General features: G+C 64.6%; 2 protein-coding genes across 6 annotated transcripts; one reads left to right on the top strand and one right to left on the bottom strand.

The window, feature by feature from the left end:
* Window positions 1–1,130: 1,130 nt before the first annotated feature.
* Window positions 1,131–21,982, bottom strand: KIF1C (kinesin family member 1C). Of its 2 annotated transcripts, none has more exons than XM_045985301.1 (23): window positions 21,831–21,982; window positions 20,184–20,304; window positions 19,790–19,922; window positions 19,277–19,353; window positions 18,714–18,893; window positions 18,045–18,110; window positions 17,467–17,645; window positions 17,270–17,381; window positions 17,075–17,152; window positions 16,915–16,980; window positions 16,746–16,821; window positions 16,271–16,349; window positions 15,933–16,078; window positions 14,905–15,074; window positions 14,677–14,756; window positions 14,493–14,568; window positions 10,653–10,732; window positions 9,790–9,884; window positions 7,013–7,096; window positions 6,496–6,682; window positions 6,337–6,409; window positions 3,972–4,583; window positions 1,131–2,369 (listed from the first exon to the last, which is right to left on the bottom strand). In XM_045985301.1, exons 3-23 carry the CDS (start codon window positions 19,893–19,895, stop codon window positions 1,677–1,679), a joined length of 3,315 nt encoding a protein of 1,104 aa, XP_045841257.1. In that variant the 5' UTR covers window positions 19,896–19,922; window positions 20,184–20,304; window positions 21,831–21,982; the 3' UTR covers window positions 1,131–1,676. The 2 variants fall into 2 exon arrangements, with proteins under 2 accessions (XP_045841257.1, XP_045841259.1); XM_045985303.1 differs by having other exon boundaries at window positions 1,131–2,366.
* Window positions 21,016–27,703, top strand: INCA1 (inhibitor of CDK, cyclin A1 interacting protein 1). 4 transcript variants are annotated; one of them, XM_045985307.1, is made up of 7 exons: window positions 21,016–21,506; window positions 23,202–23,362; window positions 25,586–25,699; window positions 25,914–25,953; window positions 26,207–26,400; window positions 26,814–26,979; window positions 27,160–27,703. In XM_045985307.1, exons 2-7 carry the CDS (start codon window positions 23,277–23,279, stop codon window positions 27,304–27,306), a joined length of 747 nt encoding a protein of 248 aa, XP_045841263.1. In that variant the 5' UTR covers window positions 21,016–21,506; window positions 23,202–23,276; the 3' UTR covers window positions 27,307–27,703. The 4 variants fall into 4 exon arrangements, with proteins under 4 accessions (XP_045841263.1, XP_045841261.1, XP_045841260.1 ...); XM_045985305.1 differs by lacking the exon at window positions 21,016–21,506 and adding an exon at window positions 22,446–22,561; XM_045985306.1 differs by lacking the exon at window positions 21,016–21,506 and adding an exon at window positions 22,565–22,585.
* Window positions 27,704–27,776: the final 73 nt, after the last annotated feature.

The following is a 27,776-nucleotide window of genomic DNA, read 5'->3' as shown; positions in this document are numbered from 1 at the left end:
AGATGATTCCCTCTCCCTCTGCCCTCCCTCCGCCTGTGCTCTCCCTCCCCCTAAAATAAATAAGCAAATTTTTAAAAAAGAGTAGTGAGCCCTCCCATGCCAGGCACGGCCGTATCTGTCCATACCACCTGGCTCGCTCCAACCTGCCCGGAGCCTGTATTCCATCATTTTCTTCCTCATATTCCGTCTCCTGGGTCAGATGATAAACTGCTCAAGTAAACAGTGTCGCCAACCTATCCATTACATTCCAGGTCGTGGGTCACTGCCAATGGGTCCCTGAAGACCTGGCAGTCACAGCTGCCAGAAGAAAGGTAGCCAGCATCGGGGTGTGGAAACCAAGAGTAAACATATCATGCCCTCGCCCAGAGCGGTGGTTCGTCTGCAGTTGGGATAATTCTGTGGTTTTGGCTGCTGTGGGCAAACAGCTCACTTTTTCATAGGGTGGAAAGTGTTTCCCTGAGAACAGGACGGCCGCAGGGGGATTCCAGACTTCTGCAAGGTGCAGCAGGGCAGGGCGGGGATACAACGTAACCTCCAAAGCCTTTGCTGCAGTGCGCTCCTTTCCCCCCAAGTCAGATCGGTAAAGCAAGCCCGAAGCATCCTTCCTGGACAATCTGAAGACAATGTACTATCTGGAAGGCTGAACACACCCAGCTGAAAAGCAGGGACACGAACAGGATGCAAATAATCAGGTGCAGGAAACTTGACCAACTCGGCGTTCAAGAGCCATCAGAATCCCAGCTGCTGGGGGACCATCTGGACAGTGAGCTGACTGTGTGGACTTGGGCCCCGCGTGGCCCTCAGATCCTCCACGCACTGCTGGAACAGCCGGCGGGGCACGGACGCATGGGTCTCCCGCCACCTCCCCTCATCCCTCCCTCTCCTCCGTCAGGGACCAAGGGCGGTTCTCAGGGCAGAGGCAGAGCGCTGGGCAAGCTGAAACCAAGGGAAATAACGGGCAACATTCCGTACCAAGACACAGCGGTCTTGAATCTCGATCTGGGCAGGGATGGCGGGGATGCGCACCTGTGTAAAAACTCACTGGACCGCACGCTTAGGACCTGTGCATTCCACTTGGGCCCTCTACAGCTCCGTGAAAACCCAACCTGAACCACCACCAACACACTCCCTGCGTTTGCTACCTTTATTGAACGCCCCACATCTTCCCGGGACCCCAGCCAAACCAGAACCCAGACAGGTCCCCCAAACAGAGCAGGAGGCTTGGAAGGGGAGGGGAACGACTTGCCATCCACGCCCCACCTCCCTGGAAACAGAAGCCCACCACAGACAGACAGACAGACAGGGGCCTGGAAGAGGACATGCCTCACCCTAGGTCCTCTTCCCTTTGCCCCACTTGAAAAGAAAGTCAAAACCCCTGGCCACGCAGCACCCAGCCCCCCCCCCACCCCTAGCAGCATTTGTGGGACCGCCCCCCCACACACGCGAGGGGCACCCCGAGGCAGCTCCCATCCTCTTCCTTCACTTTGGTTTGCTCCTGGCAACTCCGTGCGCGCTTCCTTTCTCCAGCCTCCGGCCCAGCCTCTCCCACGCCGTCCAGCACCTACTCAGACCTTCTCGCCCACCTGTCGCCTCCCTGCGCTGGGCTCCTGGGGCGGCGGCGGCTCCTCCATCCCCCGCTCAGCTCCCCCCTACTCCCTCGGCCGGCAGAGCCGGGCTCACACGGCTGCGCCGCTCTCCTTGAGGTCGGGGGCCGAGCGCTGGCGCCTCATGCGCGGAGGAGTGGTGTAGGGAGGGTAGCGGGGGCCCGGCGGCCGCTGCGCCGGGTATGGTTGGGGCTGTTGGGGGTAATAGTTGTGCTTTTTGGGTTGGAAGTGCTGCGGTTCGGGCTGCGCGGACCCGCCTCCCCGGGACCGGCCGCCTCCGTCCAGGGAGTTCCTGCGGGGCCGGTGGGACCTCCGGGGACTCGGGGGCCGGCGCGCGGGGGCGGCCGGAGGGGGCGCGACCTCCTCGGAGGGTTGGGGCGGCGCGGGGGCCTCCCCGGCCGCCGCCCCCGGCCAGGACTCCCGGTGCTGGGGGTTGCTCTTGAAGGGGAAGCGCAGCTTGCAGTCGTGAGGGGGCACGAAGCGGGCGGGGGGCCGGCGCAGCCCCCCACCCCGGCCCCCTGCGCCCTGCAGTCCCTGCAGCCGCAACTGCTCCTGCTTGAGCCAACGCAGGCGACCCCGGCGGAAGGCGGGGTCCTCCTCCATGAGCCGCGACACCCTCTCCCAGCTGGACAGGGGCGGCGACGGGGGCCGGGCTGGGGCCGGGGGCGCGCGCTCGCTGGGGGCTTCCTCCTCTGCCGCCTCTGGCCCCGGGGGCGCGGCCCAGGCGCCTTCCCGGGCGTCTTCGTTCTCATCCTCGTTATCCTGCTGGGGGAGGAGAGGGCAACAGAGAAGGGCCGTGAGGAGAGCCGCCAAGGGCAGGGGGTCGCAGAGGGGCTTGGAGACAAGGGCACTGGGACAGTGGTCTGAGCTGATCCCGCCGGCCACTTCCTGTCGCTGTCGTCTGCACCCTGGCCAGTGGCCTCCCATGCCCCGGTCCTCGTGTGCCAGGGCACAGGACCTGCTGCACAGGGCTGGTAGAAGAATTAACTGCTAACCCCATAAAGCATGTAGCTTGGGGTCCCCTGCAGAGCAGGCACCCCGAAAATCCCACCAAGTAAGTACCATGCCCCAGGGACAGAGCCGGCAGCACTGAGGGAGAGACGCATCGGACCAGCGAATGAGAAAGCTCCACAGTGCGATCATATACCCTGCTTCCGAGAAAAGGTCAACAGAAGGGCATAACCATGCTCTTAACATGTTATCCACGTTTCCCAAGAGCATCTGTAACGTAGGACCCCACGTGCTTTGTAGAGATGTGTACATTTGGGGGCACCTGGGTGGCTCAGTTAAGCCGTCTGTGTTCAGCTCAGGTCATCTCAGGATCCTGGGACTGAGCCTACATCAGGCTCCCTGCTCAGTGAGGGAGTAGAGGGGGGTTTCTGCTTCTCCCTCTCCCTCTGCTCTTCCCAGCACTCGTGCTCTCTCTCAAATAAACAATCTCAGGGGCACCTGGGTGGCCCAGTCCTTAAGCGTCTGCTTTCAGCTTAAAGCAGGGACCTGAAACCAAGCCCCCATCAAGCTCCCTGCTCAGCGGGAAGCCTGCTTCTCCCTCTCCCACTCCCCCTGCTTGTGTCCCCTCTCTCGCTCTGTCAAATAAGTAAAATCTTTAAATAAATACTCGTAAATGGAAAAAAGTGCACAAGTGTACATTCAGGTGAAAAACAGAGCAGGGAAGGGGACAGGACCCAGGGTGAAGGTGACCGCCACCAGGGGCCAGTGGGAGGCTGTCATCGCAGCAACACTTGGGGGAAGTGGGGAAAAGGCACTCTAGGCTCTCGAAGGCCTGGGGGCGGCAGGTGCCCAGAAAGCTCCAGGTCCAGCAAGGAAGCAATGGCAGGAGAAAGTAAGCCTCAGTGACCCAGAGCCTGCGAGTGGCTGCCGGTCATGCGTTCCGGAGGGCACGCAGGAACACCGCACCAAGCAGCCCCACGGTTAGCCCGCGCACTGGGGACACTTATTCAGTGACTCTGTGCACGCCATGGCTGGGCGACCAAGCACCCCTCAAGGGCTGTTGTCCGGGGTTAGAGGAAGAGTGCGGGAGACTGCCCATCACGACAGCTCCCGCAGCCACCTGCCACTGGCCCCGCGGGAGAGGGGCGGGTCCCAGGGCGCATGCGCGCCCAGCGGCAACTTAAGGTCTGTGCGCTTCCTACAGGGCTTCTCAAGCTCAGGGTAGCTCCGAGCCCCCCGGGGAACCCATTACGGATGCAGAGTTGTCCCCCAAGGCGCGGGCCGAGCAGGTGAGGGTGGGTGCAGCTCGGGGATCCGCATCTCGGATGCGCGCCCCGGGGACGGACGCAAAGCCCTCCCGGGAAGCAGGGGAGGCAAGGAAGGAGGGTGGGGAGGCGCCCGCGGCCTGCCTCGCACCTGGGTCAGCGGGATGACGCGCTCCATGCGCAGCATGCGGTCCCGCAGTGCCTGCAGCTCGCGGTCCTTGCTGCTGTTCTGCAGCTTCACCTCCTGCAGGATGCCCGTGAGCTTGTCGATGTGTGCGCGCAGGTCCTCCACCTCCGCCCCGCGTGTGCCCTCCTCGCCGCCGCCGCCGCCACCGCCGGCCTCCTCCTCGCCCACCGTGTCCCAGACGTCGCGGGCCACGGCCCTCCAGGCCTCCCCAGGGCCCTCCGGCTTGCCGTAGGTGCGGCACAGCTCCCGCATCTTGAGCGCCGCGAGGGCCTCGATCTCGGCGCGCCCGTGGCGAAAGTCGGCCAGGGCCACCTCGTAGCAGATCTCCTTCACCGCCTGCATCTTCAGGTCGGCCATGGTGGCCCAGCGCGGGTCCTTGCCCTGCAACCGCCGCCGCTGCGGGATCTGGTAGACCCGGCGCGGGGCCCGGCGCTTGCCGCTGCTGGGCAGGCCGCAGCGCTTGACGATGGTCTGCACGGTGGTCGGGGGCAGCTGCTCCCGCAGCGAGGAGATGAGCCGCCAGCTCTCCTCGCACGAGCGCTTGTCCGAATCGTCGCCGCTGTCTGAGTCCGCGTACTGCGCCGGAGGGACAGGGACAGTGAGGGCGGGTGCCGATGGCGGCGGGGGCGCCAGAGCCGCCGACTGCACTGCACGCTTCACCCCTGCTCGCTTGCTTCAGCCCCCGCTTCACCTCTGCTCCACTTTACGGCGCTTCTCCCCTGCTCCGCCGCACCGCGCTTCACCCCTGACAGTGAGGGCGGGTGCGGAGGGCGGCGGGGGCGCCAGAGCCGCCGACTGCACTGCACGCTTCACCCCTGCTCGCTTGCTTCAGCCCCCGCTTCACCTCTGCTCCACTTTACGGCGCTTCTCCCCTGCTCCGCCGCACCGCGCTTCACCCCTGACAGTGAGGGCGGGTGCGGAGGGCGGCGGGGGCGCCAGAGCCGCCGACTGCACTGCACGCTTCACCCCTGCTCGCTTGCTTCAGCCCCCGCTTCACCTCTGCTCCACTTTACGGCGCTTCTCCCCTGCTCCGCCGCACCGCGCTTCACCCCTGCTCAGCTTCGCCCCCGCTTCACCCCTCTTTCGTTGCACCACCTGCTTCACCCCCCACTTCACCCCTGCTCCGCTGCACCACGTGCTTCTCCCCTGCTCCGCCACCGTGCACTGTACTCCTGCTCAGCTGTACCCCCACGCTTCACCCCTGCTTGGCTGATGCTCAGGTACACCGCGCTTGACCCCTGCTCGGCTGCACCCCCTGCTTCACCTCCCGCTTCACACCTGTTCCACTGTACTGCCTGCTTCAGCCCCCACTTCACCCCTGCTCCACTGCACCGCGCTTCTCCCCTGCTCCGCCGCACCACGCGCTTCACCCCTGCTCAGCTTCACCCCTCCCGCTTCACCCCTCTTCCGCTGCACCACCTGCTTCACCCCCCACTTCACCCCTGCTCTGCTGCACCATGTGCTTCACCCATGCTCCGCTGCACCGCCTGCTTCAGTCCTCACCTCACCCCTGCTCCGCCACCACACGCTTCACCCCTGCCTGGCTGTACCCCACAGTTCACCCCTGCTTGGCTGATGCTCAGGTGCACTGCGCTTGGCCCCTGCTCCGCTGCACCACGTGCTTCCTCCCTGCTCGGCTACAGGAGGGAAGGAACAAGCCTCCCTCGAAGACAGTCGCTGAGGATTTAAGGACACCAGATGCGTGGACAGCAGCTGGCACAGCGCTATCTGCAAGCAGGAGCGGGGGTTACGCCAAATCTGCGAGGCCCACGGTGATCAGCACTCAGGACCAGACCACGCATTCAAGGGTGAGCTCGCTGAAACCACTATCTTGTCAATGACGGCACAGGCAGTGCTTGGAGTCAGTAAAAATCAGACAGGTCTAGTCCAGGAAGCCCTACTCCAGTGGGGGTACTCCCTGCACCCAGTCACGGTCTTGTCCTGTCTCCTCCTGAACACATCGGCCACCCCTCCATGCCATGCCCGCTCCCTACTCCGGCTCAGAATGAGAAGGAGAGTCGGGCCGAAGCACCGCCGGCCCATCTCCTGCCTCTACAGGCCCCGCGCCCTGTGTGCGCCCCCCGTGCCCCACTGTCCTCACCACGCCACTGCATGCCCCCCACCCTCTGTGTTTTCCCATGCCCAGCCCCCCCAAGCCCGTCCCTCTGCGCGTGTGCCCCGCCCCCTTCGCACCCCACTCCTATCCCTCTGCACACGCACCGCCCGCGCCCCCTTCCGGTCCCGCTGCGCGTGTGCCCCCTGCCTCTACCCCTCTGCGCATGCGCCCTCCCACCCCCACCCGCACCCCCACGCCCTGCCCAGCCCTCACCAGTCGCTGCTGCTCCAGCAGAAGATCCGCCTCCTCCTTCTCCTTCCGGTACTGATTCTCCAGGTCCTGCAGCCTGCGTTGGGCAGAGAAGGAGGAGGAGCTGCTTGGGGCTCTGGCGCCGCCGCAGTGGGGACGGCTCAGAGCACGCTCTCCCCGTACCTCTTCTCCATCTCCAGCTTGATGTCAATGCCCTGCTGCTCCAGCAGTTCCTTCTGGGCGAAGTTCCAGTCCACGGGCTCAGAGGGTGGCCCCGGGGGCGGGGGCACCCCTCGCTCCCGCTCCAGCCGTGCCTGCTCCGGGTGATTGAAGCGGAAAACGTGGTTCTTGCCCATCACAATCCTATTCCCTGCAGAGGGGAGCAGAGAAAGGTGGTCTCGCTCCCCCACAGCGGCAAACCCATCCCGATGCCCACAGGGTCCAGGGCCCTGCCCACAAGCCCAGGAGCCCCGATGACATCTCTCCCACCACCCCAAATCGGAGGGCACTCAGTCCCCTGCTGATTCTCGTCCCTGATGGCCAAAGAGAATCAGGAGACCCTGGCACCCTCGTCCTGCTTCTTCAGAGCCACAAGAGATAAGGAGAGCGGGATCCCTCCCCCCTACTTCCTGGCCCTTTCCTCCTTCCCATCCCCCTGCTGTCTCCTGCTTGTTTCTGGGTCTGGCACCCCTTCCTCTACCTGACTTCAACACCAGGGGCTCGGTCACCAGTCTCCCGTTGACATAGGTCTCAGCTCCTTCACAAGGCTCCAGGGTGACCACCACTGCCAGAGGGAGAGAGGAAAGGGGGACGTTAGACCCTGGAGAAGAGGGGTGATGGTTACAGACGCCCACCTTGCAGGACCCTCAAAACACAGGCATGCACCCCCAGGCCCACCCCCAGTACCTGTCAGGGGTGCCACGGCCCCTCTGGTGGCAGGCAGCACAGAAAAGGAAGAGCAGAAGGAGGGTTAGAGCCCCAGCTACAATTCTAGAAGCCTGTGCAAGGGATCCCTGGTGCCCCCCCCATCCTCCCCAGCAGGGGCTCCACAAAGCAGTCACTGTCCGAGGGATGGGTCTCCCGTGTCCAGCAGCTGGAAGCCCGTGACTTCTGTCCCCCAAGATGCACACTCCTTCCTTTCCCATAAACGCTCTCCCTGGCCCAGCCCAGGCTTCTGCCGCAGCCCCCAGCCCACTGCTGTCTGCCGCACCTTCCAGACGGCCCCCTGCCTGCCCTCCCCAAGTGGCAGCCAGCAGACCACTGTGTCCGCAGACAAGACAGAGCCAAGCCGGCTCAGACGTCTATGGAGGTGTGCCTCGGGCCGCATCCGCCCCGGAGTCTGCCACTCGCTGGGATGCGGAGACCGGGCAGGTCCCTGTCCTCCAGGCACCGCGCCCCAACTTAAGAGCCTCCGCAGCCTGAGCAGAGGCCCGCGGGAGGGCTGACCGACCTGCGAGGTGTCTATCAGCCGGGACGAGCAAGTCCTTCCTTACAGGGTGCCTGAAAGGCGCAAAGCAAGCGCCACGTGAGCCTGAGTTCCTAGGTTGGCCGCGGGCAGTAAAGCAAGCAGGATGCACCCGGCCGCGAGGCCGGGGGAGAGGAAGGCAAGCGGAGCGGGCAGTTCCGGGCAGAGGAGGGCTGCTGTCGGGACGGGGCAACCTCGGGGCACAAGCTCGGAGGCAGACCCACATCCGTCACCTCGTCACCTCGAGGAAGGTGGTGGCAGAGGACAGGGCAGGAGTGGCCGTGGGGGTACCGGTCTGTCCCCTCACGCCCCTAATTCATTCACTCGCTCTGCAAGGGCTTTTCCCCCCACCATGTGCCAAGTGCTAGTTTAGGTCCTAGAAATCCCCGGAGGTACCCAGCGCTCACAGGGCTCCCCGGGCTGGTCAGACAGACAGACAGCAGGTCCACCAGCAGACAGTCTGGCGGCACGGGGAGGGAGCAGGAGAGGGCTTTGCTCCCACTGGGCCAGGGAGGCCCCATCTGCGTCCACGAGCCCACAGCCGCCTGTGCCCCTGAGCTGGCCATGGTGCGTGTGATCCGGTTCTGGTGGCACTCTGGCGAGTGCCCCACCCCCCCGAGCCTGGGTCCCCCCAGCTTGGGGCAGCAGCGCAAGCTGGATGGTCCCTATTCTTCCCTGGCCACCGCCCCACTGGGCCGCCCAGTCCGCTCTGCCTGGCTCCCGTCTCTGGTCCACTGCATGCGGCCAAACCTTGACACTCCCCCTGCACCCCAAAATCAGCAGCTGTACTCGCAGCTGAGCCACCAGGTCAGGCCCGCCTCCCGTCTCCCCAGACACGCTCTGCACTCACTCCGCATGCCCTGTGCGGTCTGGACTATCACCCAGCACGTGGCTTGAGGTGACCCCAGAACAGGAACTCGGCAGAAGCCCTCAGGGCTGTCCTGATGTGAGCTCGCAGCCCACTGCGTTCAGCTGCCGCACCCGAGCCCCGCCAAGGCCCGATGGGCACGGGTCCCGCCTCGGCTACCAGCCCCACACGGAGCCCTTCCTGATCTCACAAGTGTGCTGACCATGGGCGCCCCATCTCCCCGTCCCCTCCTTCAGCCTCAGGGGCCCCCACCAAGGCTCAGCCGAGGGACTGCTCCCCTGTTGGGCGTCCTGCCTCTCTGCCCTGCGCGCTTCCGGGGGCTTGAGTCCACGGGGGCCAGAGTAAACCCAAATCGTTCAGTTTCTTAAAACAGTCAGTCACTGAACCAAGACAAGACGGTGACCTCAGCACACAGCCCGGGCTGCTGGGTAGGGCAGTCGGCTGAGCCCGGGACTCTCGATTTCTGCTCAGGTCAGGATCTCAGGGTCACGGGCTCGAGCCTCACGTCGGCCCCCACGCTCGGCGCGGAGCCTACTTGAGGCCCTCACCCTCTGCCGTCCCCCACTCACACACATGTGCAGACGTGCGCTCTCTCAAAACTAAACTGTTAAACAGAAAAACCAAAAACCACTCCAAACTGCACGAGTATCGTTACTGCCTTCACCCGTAGGTCTCGTGATTCCTAAATGCCTTCGTTGCTATGACCAGGTTAGGGCTAGAAATCTCTGAGTTTGAGGGCCAGAGGAATACATGGGCCAGAGGCTCTGTGGCCTGGACAGAAGTGGCTTTTGCACAGATCAACTCAGATTCCCACTGAAACAAATACAACTTTTCCTGGGAGGTAACCAGGGCACTACTTGAAACTAAAAAAACTAGGAAGAGGCCAGGAGGTCCTCCTCACCAAAGCTCACCCCCACACGTGGCACGGAGCTCTGGGTCGGCCTCAGGGACGACGCTGCCCCCTGGCCCCCACGCAGACCGCCTTCCGGGAGCTGGTGCCCACAGCCAGAGCTTCACCTAAGCTCAAAGCCCCTCTGAGGACAGGCACACAGCCCCTGTCACACGGCCACACTCCCAGGCTGCAGACCCTCCCTGGAGTCTGTATTCGGCATGGGACAGGACCGTGTCCCCACACCAACATTACCTTCTCCGTCCGGCTGAGGGCTGCTCTGGAACACACAGTGCTGCTCCCGGATGAACTGTCCGGTCAGCTTGATGTCCACGTCCACCTGACCAACCCTGGGGAAGCAACGGCCGACATCTTCCGACCACGGGCCAGACATCCGCCACGCCCCTTCGGAACGCGAGTTCACCCAACTCCGTCAGCCACGCGGGCCTTCCCGCTTCACAGACCGGGAAGCAGAGGCCCAAGGCCACACAGCTGGCAGCAGTGACGCTGGGGTCCGACCCCCAACCTGCCCGACTCGGGAGCCCCCGTCCGACTCACCGTCTTACACGAGGGGAGAGGGATCCTGGAGCGCACGGGGTCCCCCCCATCCCAAGGGCTGACCACTCTGACGGCTCACTCCCTGTCCAGGGTCATCACCCAAGACAGCCGTCATGCTTCTGGTGGGAGAAGGGGCACCCCTACCCCTTCGGCTCCGGGACGTGACCTCGGAGGCCCCGGGCCCCAGGGGATCGTTGGCCTTTGCCACCAAAGGCCCCTGCCCTGCAGGCACTGGCTCCCCACCGCGAAGCTGGGGCTTCATCGCACCAAGGGAGGCCAAGGGCCAAGAACGTGGTGGTCCGAGTTTCCCGCCCGTCTCCCATCCCGTAAATCAGGGAGCGCGCCCTCTAAGCCAGGCCCCAGGGGTGGCTCAGCTATCCCAAAGTGACGATGGAGGGGACGGCCACTGTGCAGCCGGGCTCACAACTTCTCAGGAAGCCTGGAGGGCGAGCTGGGCCCGGCGGGCGGCCGTCCTGAGCTCTGGAGTGTCTCCAGGAAGGTCACCGGAAACGGGGGTCACTGACGTGGGCGTGACGGGGGGGGGGGGGGAAACGCGCTACCTGGTGATGCCGTCTTTGATGTGGTAGAGCAGACACTCGGACATGAGGGGGTCCTCGTTCAGGTTCACCAGGTGGGGGGTCTGAGGGTGGAGGAAAGGGGTCAGGCCCTGCTTGCCTGCTGCACCCCACCTCGGGGGCTCTCCTACCCCCTCTCCTACCCTATCCTACCCTATCCTACCCCCTCTCCTACCACCATCCTCCACAAACACACAAGGTCCACAGACCCGCTCCACCCGTCCGGCCCCCCAACAGCTCCCAGTCCTCCACACAGGCCGACCCACCCATGCCCTATCAGAGACCTCAAGACCCCCGGCCCTCTCTGCTCTCCCCATCCCCTCCCGCCCCACCTTGGTCCCCTTCAGCGTGCCTCTCGCCCCTCATGGAGAGCGCAAGCGGGCGCTGGGTGAGGGAGCCACGCTTCCCCAGTCCCGTTTCCTACGAACACAGACGCCTCTTACCACAGAAGAGCGACAAGCATCAGTTCAGTGCATGTGAGACCAACAGGCCCGCAGCCCACAGCAGAGGCCCCGCTCCCCTGGCCACTGCCAGCCCAGGCTGCCTCACCCGGGGCCTCCCCGCCTGACCCATCCCGCACTCCCTGCTGCCCAAGCAGAACACTGTTCTGCACCAACACCCAGCCTGTGCCCCCTCCCCAGAAGCACCTTTCCCAACCACGGTCTCTCCGCCCGTCCTCCCCAGGCACGCACTCCGGGCAACCTGGACAGCCAGCCTCCTCCCTCCACAACCCCCATGGCCCTGACCGCCCAGCCCCCAGAAGTCTCCCTCCCTCCCCTCCCGCCCACGGCCTCCTTCAGCCCTCCCCGTCCTGGGCCTGCCCCTTGCCTGCACACACCACAAACAAGTGGGGCCCTTGTCCACCCCTTCACTGGCTCCCGGGGCACCCCTGGCCACCGGACTCGAGCCTGCTTTGGATGCAGTATCCCTGGCCTCCAGGCCAGAGCCCCCAGCCCACACATCGCAGCCGCGTCCCAGGGCACCCCTCGTCTTCTGTGCTCCTGCCCTGTGCACTGTGGCATATCCGCTCCAGAAGCGGGCTCCTGCATCCCCGAGCGCGCGCCCTGTGAGCTGCTCCCAGGTTCCCTGGCAGGGAGCAGTCTCCGTCCTGGCCCAGCCCCACCCCACCTGTCAGAATCGTCACTTCCTGTCCCTTCAGGTCTGCCTGAAGTTGACATGCCTCTTCCTCCACAGAGCTTCCAGAGCTTTCCACCACAACACAAGACACCCTGCCCTTGCTCTGCGAGGACTCATTGCGGCCTCTCTACCTGCCCGACCCCAGGAGGAGCCGGGGACCCACACACGAGCCCCAGCCCAACGCTGCTGGCCCCTCGGCTGGGGAAACAGAGTCGGTGTGGGGTGGAACCCACCCGCATGGGAAATGGACAAAGTTTCTGACCTTTCCACGCCCTCCCTCAGCTCCCTCATTCATCGTCCCTGTCCCCAGGGCACTGAGGCGGCACTCATGGGAGAGAGCAGTAAGGACCAGAGCTCAGAGCGTCAGAAGACAGCATGACAGCTCATCCTTGAGGACGAGGGGGACAAGGACAGTGGAAGGCAGGCTCAGGACGACAGGCCCGAGGCACAGCGTGCCAGGATGGCAGGGAAACAGCCAGGCTCCTGGCCCACGGCTCTCCAGGAGCACTGTGAACAGCAAGGCCCAGGCGTTGTCCACGGTGGATACCATGCGTGTCAATGTGTCTGCTCCGACCGGGCATCCCGCCGTCACCACCACCCTCCCCCCACAACCCCCCGCAGCTCGAGGACACTCACACCCTTGCTCGCCACAGCCTCAGACCTGCTCTGGGAATAGCAGACATGGACAGGCCCTGGAAGCAGAAAGCGATCTATCCTTTGGGAGAGGAGACACGATTTAGGGCAGCGCTTTTCCATCTCTGCTCGGCCCTGGAACCCTTTGTTCAAATGAAACCGTACCTGGGAGCCTAATACGTCAAGCAGATAAGCAGGGAGATGCTAGGGCCGCGGCTGGGGACAGGGGACCCAGAGTCTGGCCCTGTCCATTCCCTGCGGCCCCGAGGAAGGAGGCCCCGAGCCAGGTTGGAAAATCAGATCCTCAGGACCAGCGATGGGAGTCCTGGGAAGACCTTCCACTCTCTCAGAGACAAACTAGCTTTTCCTGCAAGACCTGATCCCCGCCAGAGCCTTCCAGGTTGGAGCCAGCCCCCGCCCAAGACAGAGCCTAGCAGCTCCCCGTCCCGCTGTACGCATGAGGCTTCACGGACAAACGCGTGCCGCCTTGCCACCTGAGCGGGCGCGACAGTGAGCTGCCCCGACGCACCTCCTGCGCCTGCGCAGCCCGCGAACCCCAGAACCCCCAAACATGGTGAGGGAGCGCGGGCTCCCCAGTGGTGCTCCGGGCAGCGGAAAGGGGCACAGTTATGATCTCTGGAGGGCACTTTAACAAAATATACCAAAATTTACATGGCGACCGCTTGACCCCAAACCCATTTCCCCTTCAGGGACTTTCTTTGTTCTCGAGACGATGAACCTACCCATGAGGCCATGCACCGGCACGTGGCTTTACAGGGTTCAAGACTGTGAGACAACCCAACTGCCCATGGGGAGGAGGGTGGGTGAACACGGCCCCCGTCTACTCGAGCGTTCAGACGCGGTGAGAAAGAAGACCGGACGCCAACATCCTGTCCTCGGAGAAGCGTGGGGCAGGGGGGACCCACTGCCTGTCCAGAGAGAGGCAGCGTGCATGGACGTGGGGACACGTGTGCGTAAGCTCATGCCTGTCCGCGCACAGACCACCCCTGGATGAACACGTCAGGAATGGGTAATGGCCTGATCCCGCGAGCCTTGGGGCGTGGACCAGACAGGCGAGGCCAGCTCCGCGGAAGGACGGGACGTCCCCGCTCTGCTCCCGCGGGCCTCCACGCCGGGCTCGTGGCACCCTCCACTGCGCCGGGGGTCTACAGACCGTCCCTGTGCCGTGCTGGCTGGTGAAGACCGAGGGCCCCTCCTGCCTCCAGTGAGGCTGACTGCGCCTGCCCTGCCTCCTTCCTTCCCCTGGGCACCCACATCACGGTAGGCTGGCGACAGAGGACCCGCCACGGGGGCCATACTGCTGCAGGGATTCCTCCCTCCTCCTTGACTCTAGCCTTGGGGAACTAGACCCCCAGCAGCCCCCGGTTTCCCACCTTGCCGGCTGTGATGTTCACCCCGGCGGTTGCCTGTCACCCATATCCTGTGCGGCCCCCAGGGCCCACGTGCCACACCGCGTCCCCAGGAAGCCAGTTTCCATGCGTCTCCAGTGGCACGGACCCTCGCATCCTGGAGCTCAGCGCCTGTGTCCCTGCCTATCCCCTTACAGTGTCATCTTCCCGTCATCCTCTCATAAGCACACGTCTGACTGCACGTCTGAGTACGTGACACACGCGCAGAGCACAAAACGTGACCCAGAAAAGCGGCAGCGCACACACGGCCATCCCAGCCCACATCCTCCCCTTGCCCCCGGGGTAACCCCTATAGCCCGTTTCTTGTGAATCAGAGATGAATTCCGCATGAGCTCACGCACTCACATTGATCCGTGAACACAAATTCTAACCAGCTCTGGAACCCCTGCCCCCCGTAGGGCAGGGACGGGCAGGGATCCCGGCATCCGTCCACGGTCCCTAGAGCTCCAGCCACGGATGTCCGACAAGCCCAGCCGCAGGCTGCTGGCAGGGAGGCCGGACCACGCACAGGAGGTAGCGGGTGTGGGACAAACACTGAGATCAGTGCTAGGGCTCGCCCCGTGCCCCCCAAGCTTCTGTACCAACCCTTCCAGCGTCTCCTGGGCCTCAGCAGACCCTCACTCACCTTCTTTGGAGAGAAGACGCCCACAGTTCCCCCGTCCTCCCGGACGGCCACCCCCATCTCGGCCAGTAATGCTTCTCTGGAGGCAGAGGGACAAATGGTATCTTATGGGGGCCCTTCCCCGCAGGGCCCAACCTCCACTCCCCGCCGCCCCCCTCCAGAGCCCCAGCCATCTGCCCCCCGGCACCTCTCCATCCTCAGGGCCTCCGTCTTGCGTAGCTTCTCCTCCCACGTCTCGTTGAGCTCCGCGATGATCTTCTCGGTCTCCTGGGAGCACACGGGGCAGTTGGGGACAGGGACCCGCCACGGGGGCCATACTGCTGCAGGGATTCCTCCCTCCTCCTTGACTCTAGCCTTGGGGAACTAGACCCCCAGCAGCCCCCGGTTTCCCACCTTGCCGGCTCCACCCACCCACCTGTAGCCTCTCCATGGCTTCCTCGGGCCCAATCTGGGGCTCGGCATTAGGGGAGAATGAAGGCTCCAGCTCGCCGTTGTGCACAGGGGGATGGGAGGGGGAAGCCGGGGCAGGAGGGGACGATACAGCCGGCAGGGCACCTCCGGAACCCCCGTCGTCTGCCTTCAGGCCTGCCAGGGAGAAAGAAGTCAGAGGAGGCAGAAAAGATACGGAGCTCGTCCGAGATGCACAGAAGCTGTCGTGGGGCCCTGCCCCTACGGACTCCAAAAGACATCTGGTCAAGCTTCGCCAAGCAGGGCCCTCCACTACTGCGGCCTTGACATCAGGCACCCGGTGTCTGCTTGTTCCCCTCCAGGCACGAAGAGCTCATCACTGAACATAGTCGCGAGGTGACTCCCACCATCAAAATGTTCTCGGCTGCGGGGAGCCGCAATCTGCCCGTGTCATGGGTGCCTTCTGGGTAAGAAAGACGCTATTGCCCTCCCTTCTGCAAACGTTCCCTCCAGATGCAGGAGGGGAACGTCACGTCTACCTTACCCTGCTCCCAGGAGCAGACAACCCCCTGCCCCACTGTGCCCCTCAGGTGCCGACTGTCTGCGGTGCGGAGGCCCCAGGGACTGGATGCAGAGTCCACATGGGACGCGGCCAGCACGGGCTAGGCGCCCTCTCACCAGGACACCACCTGGCGTCCGTGACATGGACTGTCGTCACGCTTATGGCCAGCGGAACCTCTGACAATCCATGAGACCCTTTGTTCAGGCAGGGCCCCCAAGGCCTCCCTCGCCTGATTTACTGCTTAAACTACAGACGCAGGGCTTGCCATCTATCCCCACTCGTCACGGCGGCAGTCCTCGAGGCCCCCGGAGAGTCCGTCCCCCCGGCTCTGGGACAGCTGAAGCCCTGCGACAGCCCCTCTGCATATCTGCATCCACACCACTGGGTGTACGAAGAGCCCCGTGCTCGGCAGGCCCTCTCCGGCCTGAGCCCCGCACGAGGGCGTCCCTGAGTGGCTCTCCCCGGACCCCTACCTCCCAGAGCCGAGGCCGACAGCCCCTGGGCCAGCAGCAGCTCCCGCAGCCGGGCCACCTCCTCCTGCAGCTCTCGGATCAGCCGTGCGTTGGGGTCCTCGTTGATGACCGCATTACAGCGGATCTGCTTGGTGCGGTCGGCGTACCTGGGGAAAGAGGCGGGCAGGCTGGGTGAGGCCCAGATGCCCCTGGGTCAGCGGCCCATCTCCCTCCCTCTCCCGGACTGGTAAACACTGGTTCGGACTGAGGCCCGGCCTATCTCCCGGCCCAGGTTCGGAGCTGCCGGCCTCCGAGCTCCAGGCCCCGGACCAGCCGCCCCGCTCCCACCCGAGCCCCACCTGAGGGTACTGAGCGTCTCCTCGTAGTTGATGTCTGCGGGGCTGAGCGCCGCGATCATGGCCGTGCGTGAGTTCCCACCTGCAAGAAGGACGCAGCAAGCTTATGCCGGTCCGGCCTAAGGACAGGCGGGCTGGGTCTTGGGGTCAGGGGTCTGACGGGGTCACCATCCGAGACAGGGTGAAGCTAGGAGTCGTGGAACTTTCCCACGGACGCAGGCAGTCAGATGTGGGGAGGGGTGAGGTCAAGGACACCTCTGACACCTTCGGGACACGTCAGCGGGAGGAGGACGAAGCCAGCGGTGGGCACGGGGTCAGAGAGGGCCATGACTTGCCTCAGCATTGGGACATGTGTCAAGGATGTCCCCCGCACGGGACAACTGTGGGATTTGAGATTCTAGGGATGGCGTGGAGTCTGTCGGATGTATCAAAGCTGGGAGGGGTGGGGGCGTAAAGAGCGAGACGAGGGGCTCCTTACCCAGATTCTCCTTGAGCAACCAGGTGAGCACAGAGTCCCTGTAGGGGATAAAATCCGACTTCCGCTTCTTCGATTGCTGGGGGGCGGGAGGGAAGTGCATCAGCAGGAACCCCCCACCTGCAACCCCCCACCCGTCCCAGAGCCGCTCCCTGCCCAGCCCCTCCCTTACCAGATCCGCCAGGGCCGAGATCACCTTCCCGAGGGTCGTCAAGGACTTGTTGATGTTTGCACCTTCCTAGAGAGGGATGAGGCACGTGGGCAACGGAGGCCCCTCCCCAGTTCCGCCCTGCCTCCCCCAGCCAGAAGCCGTCTCTCCTGAGCCCCCTCACCTTCAGGCGCATGCCCCGGGCCCCGGAGGAATCGGCCCGCTCGCTGCCAGCGAGGTCCACCAAGCTGATCTTGCTGACCTGGGGGTGGAGGGAAGGGCAGGAGGTGACAAGGTGCGGGCGGTGGGCAGGGCGGGCAGATCGGGGGGATGCCCCGCAAGGGAACGGGGCAGGCAGCCCGTGCTGGAGGAACCCCACCTTCTCCGAGTCCAGCCCAGTGAGCTGGTCGTGGCAGCGTTGCGTGAAGACGATGGTGAAGACAGCGTGGGAGCGGCTGCTGGTCTCGTTCATGTTGGTGGCCGCCACCGTCCTGGGGGAAGGGAGTGGTCACTGCACCCGGCCTCTCACCTGCCTGGCCTGACTCCCTCTCCCCACGCTCCAGCCGTCGGCCTCACCGAGCCTTGTTTCCACAGTCCATGAGGTCAGCAACGTCTGCATAGGAGGTCACGGCCAGCTTGGACAGGTCCTGCACGTAGGGGCCCAGGATGGGGTGCTCCCGGACCCGCAGAGAACCCCGACTCTTGGGGTTCAGGAGGTCTCGCACCCGCTCACAGTAGATCTCCATGTAGCTCACCTGAGCAGGGGGAGGCGAGTGAGCGGCAAGGCTGGTAAGTGAACCCGGAAGGACACCCGCGCCCGGCTCCCAGGACAGGACGTGGCTGCCGGCGTCTAGCGGACACCAGTACTCCGGACGCCCAGGCGCGGTACCGAGCACTCGGCACACACAGGCTCGCTGACCCGACAGCCCAAGGTGGGGGGGCGTTGTCACTGTCATTGTGGGGGGGGGGGGTCGTCACTGTCATTGCAGGGGTGAACACACTCAAGAGAGGAGAGACGAAATCACCTGCCCAAGCCTCCGTGAGTGACAGGACAGGCCAGGGGAGCCCCAAGGCTGCCTGAGTCCTCAGACCTCAGGGAGCCTTGTCCCTGCTGCCCCTCCCCTGCCCGGGGCCCCTCTGAGACCCAGGCTCACCTCCACAGAATAGGAGAGCTGAGCGCTCTCGTTCTTATTAACGCGAGAGAAGAGGTCCTCGCAGAGCTGAAAGGGGACACAGAGAAGCCGCTGTTCACGACGCGCCTGCGGTCCCCAGCCCAAGTGGCTGTTTAACCCCACCGTGGTCCTGAGGGGGCAGGTGTTCCCACCACACAGACGGGAAAGCCACCTCAGAGGAGTTCACGCCTGCCCAGGGTCACCAGCTACTATGCGGTGAGGCAGGAAGCAAACGCCAGCACCCCCACATCAGACGGCCAAGGCCGCTGTGCTGCAGGGTCGGGCAGCATGACGGTCAGCTCCCAGTTACCCACATCTGCCTTTTCTACATTGTACACATGTCTGCGCGGGGACCGCGCTTGCAGGGAAGTCCGACACGAGATTAAAAACGTCTGCAAGTGGCAGAACTGGGCTCCAAACCCAAGATTCTCTGGCAACAAGGCCTGGGCTCTTCTCAGGAAGCTTTGCTGCTTCTGATGGGGGGCAGGGACCCCTCCCTACAGGGCTGGGAAGTCCACATAGCCGCCCACACCTCACCCCCAGCACATCCCCTATCAGAACAGCCTCTGAGGCCCCGGTCTCAGCTCCACAGTCCAGAGGGGGCAGCGAACTGCCTGGCCCCCGCCGCCCCGCCAGGCCGCGAGCGTGTACCTGGGGCACGATCCCTTGCTGCCCTGGCTCCTGCCGCCCCATCATGGTGTACGACTTCCCAGCCCCGGTCTGCCCGTATGCAAAGATGCACACGTTGTAGCCTTCGAAGGCGTGAAGCAACATCTCTTCTCCGATGTCCCGGTACACCTGCTGCTGAGATGCAAACTGGGGGTCCTCGGCCTAGGGAGGTGGGGGCAGAGACTCAGCAGGAGCCCTACACAACTCAGTCCTCGGGGTCTGGCTCCCGAGAGTCTCGCCCCCATTGCAGCTGACCACCCAAAGGTCCTTCGTGCCCCAAGAAAACCCCACGTATGGTTCCGATCACCCACAATGGGACCCTGTGCAGCCTCCTGCCAGACCTGACCACCCCGAGGGATCCTCCTGCCCCCTCCTGGTCTCAGTCACATCCTAAGGGTCCTTCTCGCCCCCACCCTAGGGTTCCGGTCCTCCCATCTCACCGCCAACCCACCCCATGGAGGTCCTATCTCCCAGCAAGGCCCCCTCCCTGGGACCTAAACCCCATTCCCCGGCGCGGAGCTCTCCTCTCACCCCTGCAACCTCACCGAGGTGTGTGACCAGTATGAGTAGTCGAAGGTGAAGCTTTTGGGGGCATCCTTGCTCTGTTTGGGATTGGTGATGGCTGACAGGGCAGCAGAAGGAAAGGCAGGAAGGCCAAGGTCAGGTACTCCTGACCTCTGCCCGTCCCCCCCCCCCCCCCCCCCCGCGCCGTGGGGGTCCAGGCATCCCACCCCCACCTCTGTGCTAGCTCATCTCTCCCCTTTAACACTCCCTGCCCCCCTCTAGCCACCAAGGCTAATTTTGGCTCCCAGGACCCGCCCCTCACCGGGCTGCCTCCCCTATTGGGCAATGGAAGGCTCCAGGCCAACACCCCTCCCCACCCCCGCCGCCGGGACTGGCAGCATGGAAAGGCCAGCCTGCCCCGACCCTGCCCCCGCCCTCTCCACTGGCACCTGCTCCACACCCAGCACAGTCCTCCTCCAGTCCGGCCCAGCCCGCCAGCGTGGTGAGCCCACCCGCCCCGCCTGTGCCCGGCCAGCCCCGGGGGACTCACTCACAGGTGGTGCTGCCCTGCATGCTGACCACACACTTGGCATCCTGGCTGGTCTCCCTGGCGTTGAAGGGCCGAACCCTCACCGCCACTTTCACTGAGGCACCAGCCATGCTTCCTGAGACTCTCACCCTCCTCAGCTGAAGGACAGAGACAGGAGACGTGGTCAGAGCCCTCCAGGGGCACCCAGACATCGCCCTGCGATGTCTCCCAGGATCCAGCGTCTCCACCCCCTTCCTTGGCTCCCCGGCCCCTCCAGGACCTAGCTCCTGGCCCTCTGGCCTTCCTCCCAAACGTCACTCTCCTCAGGGACTCCCAACAGGGACTCTCAACGGTGTTCCTGCCTCTCTCCCCGGCCATACCCCAGCTCTCCGGGACCTGGGCCATCATCCCCCAGTTACCTGGCGTCCTGGCCCCAGACCAGGGGGGCTGTATCAGCTCTGGCTGCCACCGGCCCTCGTAGGGGAAGCCCCATCCTACCTTTGGGGCCTGGCCACACCAGCTGGGGCTGTGGGGGAAACCCTGGTTGTGGGGGAAGAGTGGTTAGGAGGCACCTGTGGCTCCAGAGATGGGTCGCGGTTCCAGGGCTGGAGGGCAGGGGCAGGGGGCAAGGTTAAGGGGAGGATGGCGGTCCCTCCGGAGCGGCTGAAGGCAATGTGAACCCAAGGGCAGGGACCGCGGTATTTTTATTCCTCGTCACTCACAAATGCTGGACACCCAGAGAGAGGGGAGAGAGAGGCTGGACAGAGGGCAGTCCAGAGAGGGAAGCCGAGGCAGACACTGGCAGTAGCCGGAGGAGGGGCAGAGGAGCCACAGAAAGTCACAGACAGCAAGGAAGGGAGAGAAACAAGACAGGAGGAAACAAGATCCAGGTCATACTATTGACGAAATGAGGAAAGGACAAAAGGAAGGAGTCACAGAAGATGACAAAGACAGAAATCTTAGACAAGGAGAGCAGCTCTGGGGCAACACCACAAAGTGGGAGCCCAGGAGAGACACAAAAGAAAACTCCAGACATAAAATCTGTCCTAAAATTCCCCCACAGTGCCAGCCAAGAAGTAGAAACCAGCTCCCACCCGGGGCCCACAGCTTCCACACCAGGAGGAACTGCCAGTGGACAAAGTTCAAGGGCTGCAGGTACAGCCCAGGCCCGGGTTCCACCGTGGCTGTGGGCCCCAAACCCCTCACCCAGCCCCCCGCACTTCCTCCTCAAGATCCTGGACAATGGGCATGGGAGGGTGGGGACATCCTGCATCCACACCAACCCCCAGGGCTCCTCTGTTCGGGGTTCCCTGCAAAACACCTGTGCCTTTACTGGGGCACGAGAAAGCACTGCCAAAAAGAGGCAGGCAGGTCCTAGCCCCAGCCTGGGGCCAACCCTATGCCCTGGGGAAGGTGCCAGGCAGGAGCCCAGGAATGTGGGTGCTCCAGTGCTCACACCCTGGGAGGAGAGGCTGAGCAGCCCACGCCCACGAGCAGGAGGGTGGAAGCCGGCAAGACAGACGGGGATGTTGGGGCGCCTTCTGTGGCCCCAAGGACGAAACCGCCTGACCGCTGGGCCTCACCTCGGCAGCCTTCCTGGGCAGGGCACGGGAAGGGGGACAGGGCTGGTGTGTCCCAGGACAGGAAGGGAGGAGCTCAGATCCCAGAGGCCCTGTCGGGAAGCGCAGCCCTGACCCCCGAGACCCTGCCCAGGGCAGGGACGACGACGGGGACGCGGCATAGTCAGGCCGTCGTGGTTCATGGGGCAGGGAAGAGGGTGTCGCGGCCGAGAATCGGCCCAGGGTACCTGCCCCCAGCCCGCCAGGGATGCCCGCGCCGACCCCAGTCCCGGCCTGCGCCGGCGGCCATGCGGACGCGGTGCTCCCTCCCGGCCGGCCGCCCGACGGCCGCCCCGGGCCTGGCACCTCTCTGCGCCTCCGCGGGACAAACAGCACATGACCCGGCTCCCGCGGCCGGCCGGGACCCCAGCTCCCTGCCCCCCCAGCCCGGCACATTCCTCGGCGGGCGTCCCCTCCCTCCCCCGCTCTCCCCCGCCCAGCGCTCACCTCGTCGCGGCGGGGTTCCCCGGGCGGCTCGGCGGAGGGCACGGGGGCGACCTTCCCGGGGCGGGGGGGGGGGGCGTGAGGCGGCGGCCGGCGATCGGGAGCGGGCTCGGGGCTGCCCCCGCCCCTCGCCGGGTCCCCGGGCGGCGGGCGGCGGACTCGCGCCCCGGGGGCGGCAGCAGCAGGAGCGCCAGCGGCCGGCGCCCGCCCGGGCAGCGCGAGCTGGGGCGGGAGCGAGGGGCGGGGGACCGGCGGGCGCGCGCACGCGGGGGGCGGGCGCGCGCCGTCCCAACTGGAGCCCGGGAGCGCCCCGGGAACGGCTGTTAAAGGGGCAATGCCCTCGCACTGTGGGGCCCAGCGGGTGCGGGCGCAGAAAGGCGCGCTGGACGCTTGCTGCCAGGAGGGTTACGGCGCGCGAGGAGCCGGGCCGGGGCGGGGGGTTGTGGGGGGGATGGGGGGCAGGGGGCGGGCCCTAGAGGGGACCCGGCCCCGGCCCCGCGCACGTCGCCGCCGTCGGAGGCGCGCCCAGGGGCGGAGCCGCCCGTCGCGCCCCGCCCAGGGGAGCCCCCGCCTAGGCCCCGCCCCCGCGTGCGCGGCGCGCCGGCTCCGCCCCTGGGCTCCAGTCAGCGCGTCTCTCCTCCGCGCCCGCCCGGCGTTCTAGAACCCGCCGCGCCACCACCTCAGGTGCCGGGGCCGAGAGGTCGCCGCCGGTCCGCTGCCCGGTCCGCTGCCCGGTCCGCTGCCCGGTCCCCTGCCCGGTAGGCGGGCCGCCGCCTCAGCCTGGGTGCCGTCTCAGGCCCGGGCCCTCTCCCCACAGGCCGGGCCTCCGCTCACCGCCGCGCATCCCCTCCTACCCCGCCCCCCGCCCCCGGTCCCCGGCCCCCGGGCCGCCCTGGTCGCTCAGGCCCGCTGCGGGGTGCTGTCCCGCTCCCTTCGGCTGCACGCGCCCCGGAGAGCGGCGGCGCCCGCTGAGACCCCTGAGCTCAGCTTCCCGCTGGGGCGCGGACGCCCGCTCGGACCCCTCCTGCTCTTCCTGCGCGCCGCCCCCCTGCCCGCCCTTCCCGGTGCGCGGGGCCCCTGCCCCTTCCCCTTCCCCGCTCGCGCCCGCTCTGCCCGGTCCCCCGCGGTGCGAGCCTCGCACCTGACATGCCAGCCGCCCTCGGTCGCCTCGCGGCCGCACGGCTCCTTCCGTCTGTCCGTCCGTCCGTCCGCGTCCCCGCCGTCCCTGGACCTCGCTCGCTCCGGAGAGCCCGTGGCCGGGCCATCTCTGGGCGTCCGACCCCTTCCGCGCTCTCCGCGCCGCCTGCACGCTCTGCCCCCGATCGCGCGTGGCGCCCCAGACGCCCCGAGGACCCTCCCTCTTTCCTGCCGCAGACCCTCCTCCCGCCCCCGACGGCTTCACGGCCGCCTCCGCCCCGCCGGGCCCAGCGCGGACGACTCTTTCCCGCGATGCTGCCGGCACCGGCGAGGAGACCCGGTCCGGCCACACGGCCGGCCCTGCGGGACGACGGACACAAGCTCATCCCCTTTGCCAAGTGAGTCCTCCCACCCCGTGGGGAGGGGACGGAGGGAAGGTGCGCGCCCGGCGACCCCCCCGACGGCCGTGGCCCACGAGGGACTCGGGCTCAAAGCCTGGTCTCCGCAGGCGCACGACGCCCTCGGCTGTCCCGCCGACGGGGTCCCGTCCAGAACGACGGTGTCCCGGCCGCGATGTCAAGCGTGGGTCCAGGGTTAGAAAGACAAGGGACGGATGGACGGAGCTGGCATTCAGGGGGAGGAGCCGGCACGTCCCAACACGAGTGTGACTTCTCAGAGTGTCAGGAGAGACGAAGTAGTGTCCTGTGCTGGGAACCCGGGCGCTCTGCAGACACTTGGACAGGGCGGCTGTGGAAGGCGGCTCTGGGGACTGAGTCTGAGATGGCATCTGCAGCTGAGAATCAGCCGGTCCGACCAGAGCCCAGGCTGGGGGTCGAGGGGAGAAGAAGGAAGACTGGGGGGACCCCACGAAAGAGAGAAGCGCGGGATCTTGTAGGGCCGGGAAGCCCGCCAGCGAGACTGAAAATGGCTGACCCAGGAAGAGTAGACAGCGGCCACCGGGAAAGGTCCGGGTTTCAGCCTAAGGACAGTGGAAATCAGTGGAAGGTTCTCAGCAGGGAGAGAACACGAGCAGAGCTTTTTCCTTCCTCCCCGATTTCTTTGTTGTGAAAAATGTCAAAAAGCGAAGTAGAGAAACACTCATCCTGGAGCCAGCGTCCGCGTTCTGGGAGCTTCCGACGTCACGGTTCTGGGCACGGTTTGCTCATCTGTGCCACCATCTAGCTGCCTCCTGCTTGGCTTATCTTGAAGTAAACCTCCACCCGTCCGTCATTTCACACAACCGTGGTTAAAGGGTTACTCACACTGCTCGGGGCAGCAGACATGATTGCAGGGTGAGAACGGGAGCAGGGGGAGCCCCTTGCCCTAATAGTCCGGGCTGGGGCAGGTGAGCCGGAACAGCGGTGGAGAAAGCAGAACGGGCGAGGAGAGCTCAAATCGGATGTATTTTACTTTACTTTATTGTATATTTCATCTTTTTGAAACCTACTTGAAGCTTTTAAAAGATTTTATTTATTCATTAAATTTTTACTTTGAGTAGGCTCCACGCCCAACACGGGGCTTGAACTCACAACCCTAACATCACGCATCCCATGCTGTACATACTAAGCCAGCCGAGCTCCGCCTCCTTTTTTATATTTAAATGAAACTTTACTTTTTAATTATTTTATTTTATTGACGATTTTATTTATTTGACAAGAGAGCACAAGCAGGGGGAGTGGCAGGTGGAGGGAGAAGGAGAAAAGCAGGCTCCCCGCTGAACAAGGAGCCGGGTGTAGGATTTGATCCTAGGACCCTGGGATCATGACCCAGGCTGAAGGCAGAGACTTCACTGACCAAGCCACCCAGGCGCCCTAAATATTTTTTATTTTTAAGTAACATCTGGGTGTATTTTAGATGTAGAACTGACACGACTTGCTGGTGAACTGAATATGGGAGATGAGGGAAAGGGAGGCAAACCAGGTTTGTGGGCTCCAGCCTCTGGCCATCTGGGGTGCCTTCCCGGGAGGTGGAGCAGGCTGGGGGGAGATGTGCGTGCAGGTCTGGAGTCCAGGGGAGGACATGATTTGGGGTATCATTAGCATATCAGTAGTACGTAAAGTCATGGGCCTGGGTGAGGTCCCATAAGGAGAGATGGAGATGAGAAGACAGATGGTCCAGGCCAAGCCCTAGGACACTCCCCTGGGGAGCAGGAGACCAGCTGGCATCCAGTGTGGGGACTTCGGAAGTGCTGAGCCCTGTTCTCACACCCCTTGCTACCCGGAAGGATAGCAGTTTCTGTGAGTTAGGGACACAAAGCTGAAGTGAACAAGGGTTCTGCTCGGCTGGGGCCTTGAGCCTACAGGAGGGAACCTGCCGTCACGTCAGCTGAGCAGCTGAGGCCTTCCTCTTTAACAGCAAAACGTGGTGTTCTCTGGTTGTCTCTGGTTGGGGTGCTTAGATGTTTGAGATCTGGCGAGATCCAGGCTCCAACACTGCCAGTCTCGTCTTGCAAATCAGATCTCACCACCTCCTCTGCTGCAGTGGCTAGGAGAGCCTGTGGCCGGAGGGCCCGGACAGCCGTGCGGCCCCACGGAAAGGCAGGACCCCTGAATCCCCAGAGTGAGTGGATGCTGTGAGGGGTGAGCTGAGCCAGCCCTGAGCCTCCCTTGTCCTCCTTTCAGATGTTCCAGGGTGGTCCGCCGATCGGCACCCCCCGGCTTGCCTTCCCAGAGCCCCGGACTAATGCCCCAGCGATACGGAGACCTCTTCTGGGAGAACCTTAACCAAAAGCCCAGGTGGGCAGACACAGAAAAGAAAAGGGGGAAGTAAGGTTGTAGAGTTTTGCACTAAGCCTTAGAGCAATAAGCCCTTGTCTGGGGACGGCTGGCCCACTGGCCGATGGCCACCGCAGCTCCTACTGCCAGATGGACACGTGGTTGGGAGAGTGGTCAGAGAAACAATACCGATGGGGGTGTCCTCTGCACAAAGCTCCCCTTTTGTGGTTTTCAGCCCCACCTGGATGGAAGAACAGTACACCCCACCCCTACAGGTATGACAAACGTTGAGCCCTTAAACAATCCTTGGTTAAAATTGTACCCACTGCCACCCTATCCTCAGCTGGCCTTACCACCTCTTCCCTCAGCTGTCCCCCAACCAGTGCACGCTCTCCTTTCTTTGCATTAGTCCCCGTTTCCACAGTCTGGGCTTCCCAAGACCCCTGACTCCCTGTTTCAGTCCAAGCCCTCCTTTGAGAGGCCCAGTTCTGCCCTCTGGCCCCGTTTTCCCCCCATTCTTGGGCACAGAGAGCCACTGGATGCTCCCAGCCTGGCCTGTACCCCCTTGAGGGGCTCCCACCACCAGAGGTGCTTTGCAGAAGAAAGAGAAGGAGGCCACCTTTGGCAGGAATGCAGCAGGGACCTGGGGGCATCCCAGCCCGGGTGAGGGAAGTCATTTATCACCTGGAGGATCTAAGGAGGCGACAAAGACTCATCAATGAGTAAGGAGAGAGACATCGGGCTCTGGGAGCCCAGCAGGGCTTGGGGGCAGGAGGGTTTGAACTAAGGAAGGAGTTGAGAGCCTTAAGGAACTGGAGGCTGTACGGAGACAGGGAGGGACCTGGGGGAGGAGGATAAGCCACAGGAGCCCCAAGGAGTGGAAATGGGTCACCAAAGACGGGAAAGCTGTCCACGTAACTGGATGGTAGTGGGCAGCCACAGGTCACCTGTGCGTCCCTGGACGCAGGCTGCTCCCATCTGAGGGGAGCAGGAAGCTGGGGATGGGGAGGGGGGAAGTCCAGTGATAACATTCCTGGGTCCCAGCAGGAAGTATTCTAGGGCAGAGGGATGAGGAGTAGAGACACCGGAAGCCTGGCCTCCAGGCACCTCGTTCCTAAGCCTCACGTCCCCACAGACAGAAAAATGCCCAGTGGGGCAGCTCTGGGGCTGCATCTGAGCCCCTGGCTCTTGCCCATGACCGCGGTGGAGTCCCCAGTGCCACCCAGTACCGGGGTCTGGAAGAGGAGAGGGCTGCCTATCCACAGGAAGACGGCCAACTTGTCACCAGTGGCCGGCCCCAGGTCTGGCGGAGGGACCTGGTGCGGTGGGGTGGGGGGGCTGTCTGGTCTTGCGTGGAGGGACAGCGGGAGCCAGGCTAGGTGGCTGGCCTGGAGAGGAACAAAGCACAGAGGGGCCGGGGTGCCTGGGCTTGGGGGCTAGGAAACACGGAGAGACAGCCTTTCCCGTTCTCAACCTTACAGCTGCTCTGGTCTCCCTGGAGTCCCCTGGCCCAGGGCGGGTCTTGCCTCCCCAGGCGGCTGGGCTCCCTGGCCTCCTACAGCGCAGTCGCGGCTAGCAGGACGCTCCTCTGCAAGCCCTGGGGGATGGAGATGCAGTCTGAGGAGTGAGGCCGGACGCCGTGCCACCGCTGCCCCGCCCCGCGGGCCCCAGGCTGGCTGGCGGCCCTGGAGCTCCCGACTTGTGACAGCGAGGCGTTTCCCCCTCCTTACCGTCTCGCAGCTGCCCCCACCCCCAGCCCCCTCGGCCTCCCTGGTGAACCTGCCCCTCGCGGGGCTTCCCGGGGCCGGCTGCCCGCCCCCAGCCCCCAGGCCGGATCCCGGGCCCTGTGCCCCCTCTCTGTCCTGGCATTAAAAAGCAAGCAAGCCGAGCCCGGAGTGTCTCTGCCCGGGGAGCCGTGATGGAGAGGCTTGCGGGGAGGGAGGCCGCCGTCCACTCCTCCAGGACGCAGCTAAAGCGAAGTCGGGCTGGGTCCAGCCGAGCCGCGGGGTCCCCGACACCCCTGGACCCCGGAAGCCTGTCCCCGGCGTGCCGCCCCGCACCACCCCCAACCACCCACGCGGCCGCCGCCCCGGGCTGC

The sequence above is a fragment of the Meles meles genome, chromosome 18, assembly GCF_922984935.1.
Source record: "Meles meles chromosome 18, mMelMel3.1 paternal haplotype, whole genome shotgun sequence".
Taxonomy (NCBI): Eukaryota; Metazoa; Chordata; class Mammalia; order Carnivora; family Mustelidae; genus Meles; species Meles meles.
Note: the sequence above shows the minus strand (reverse complement) of the source record. Positions and strands in the feature narration are given on the sequence as shown.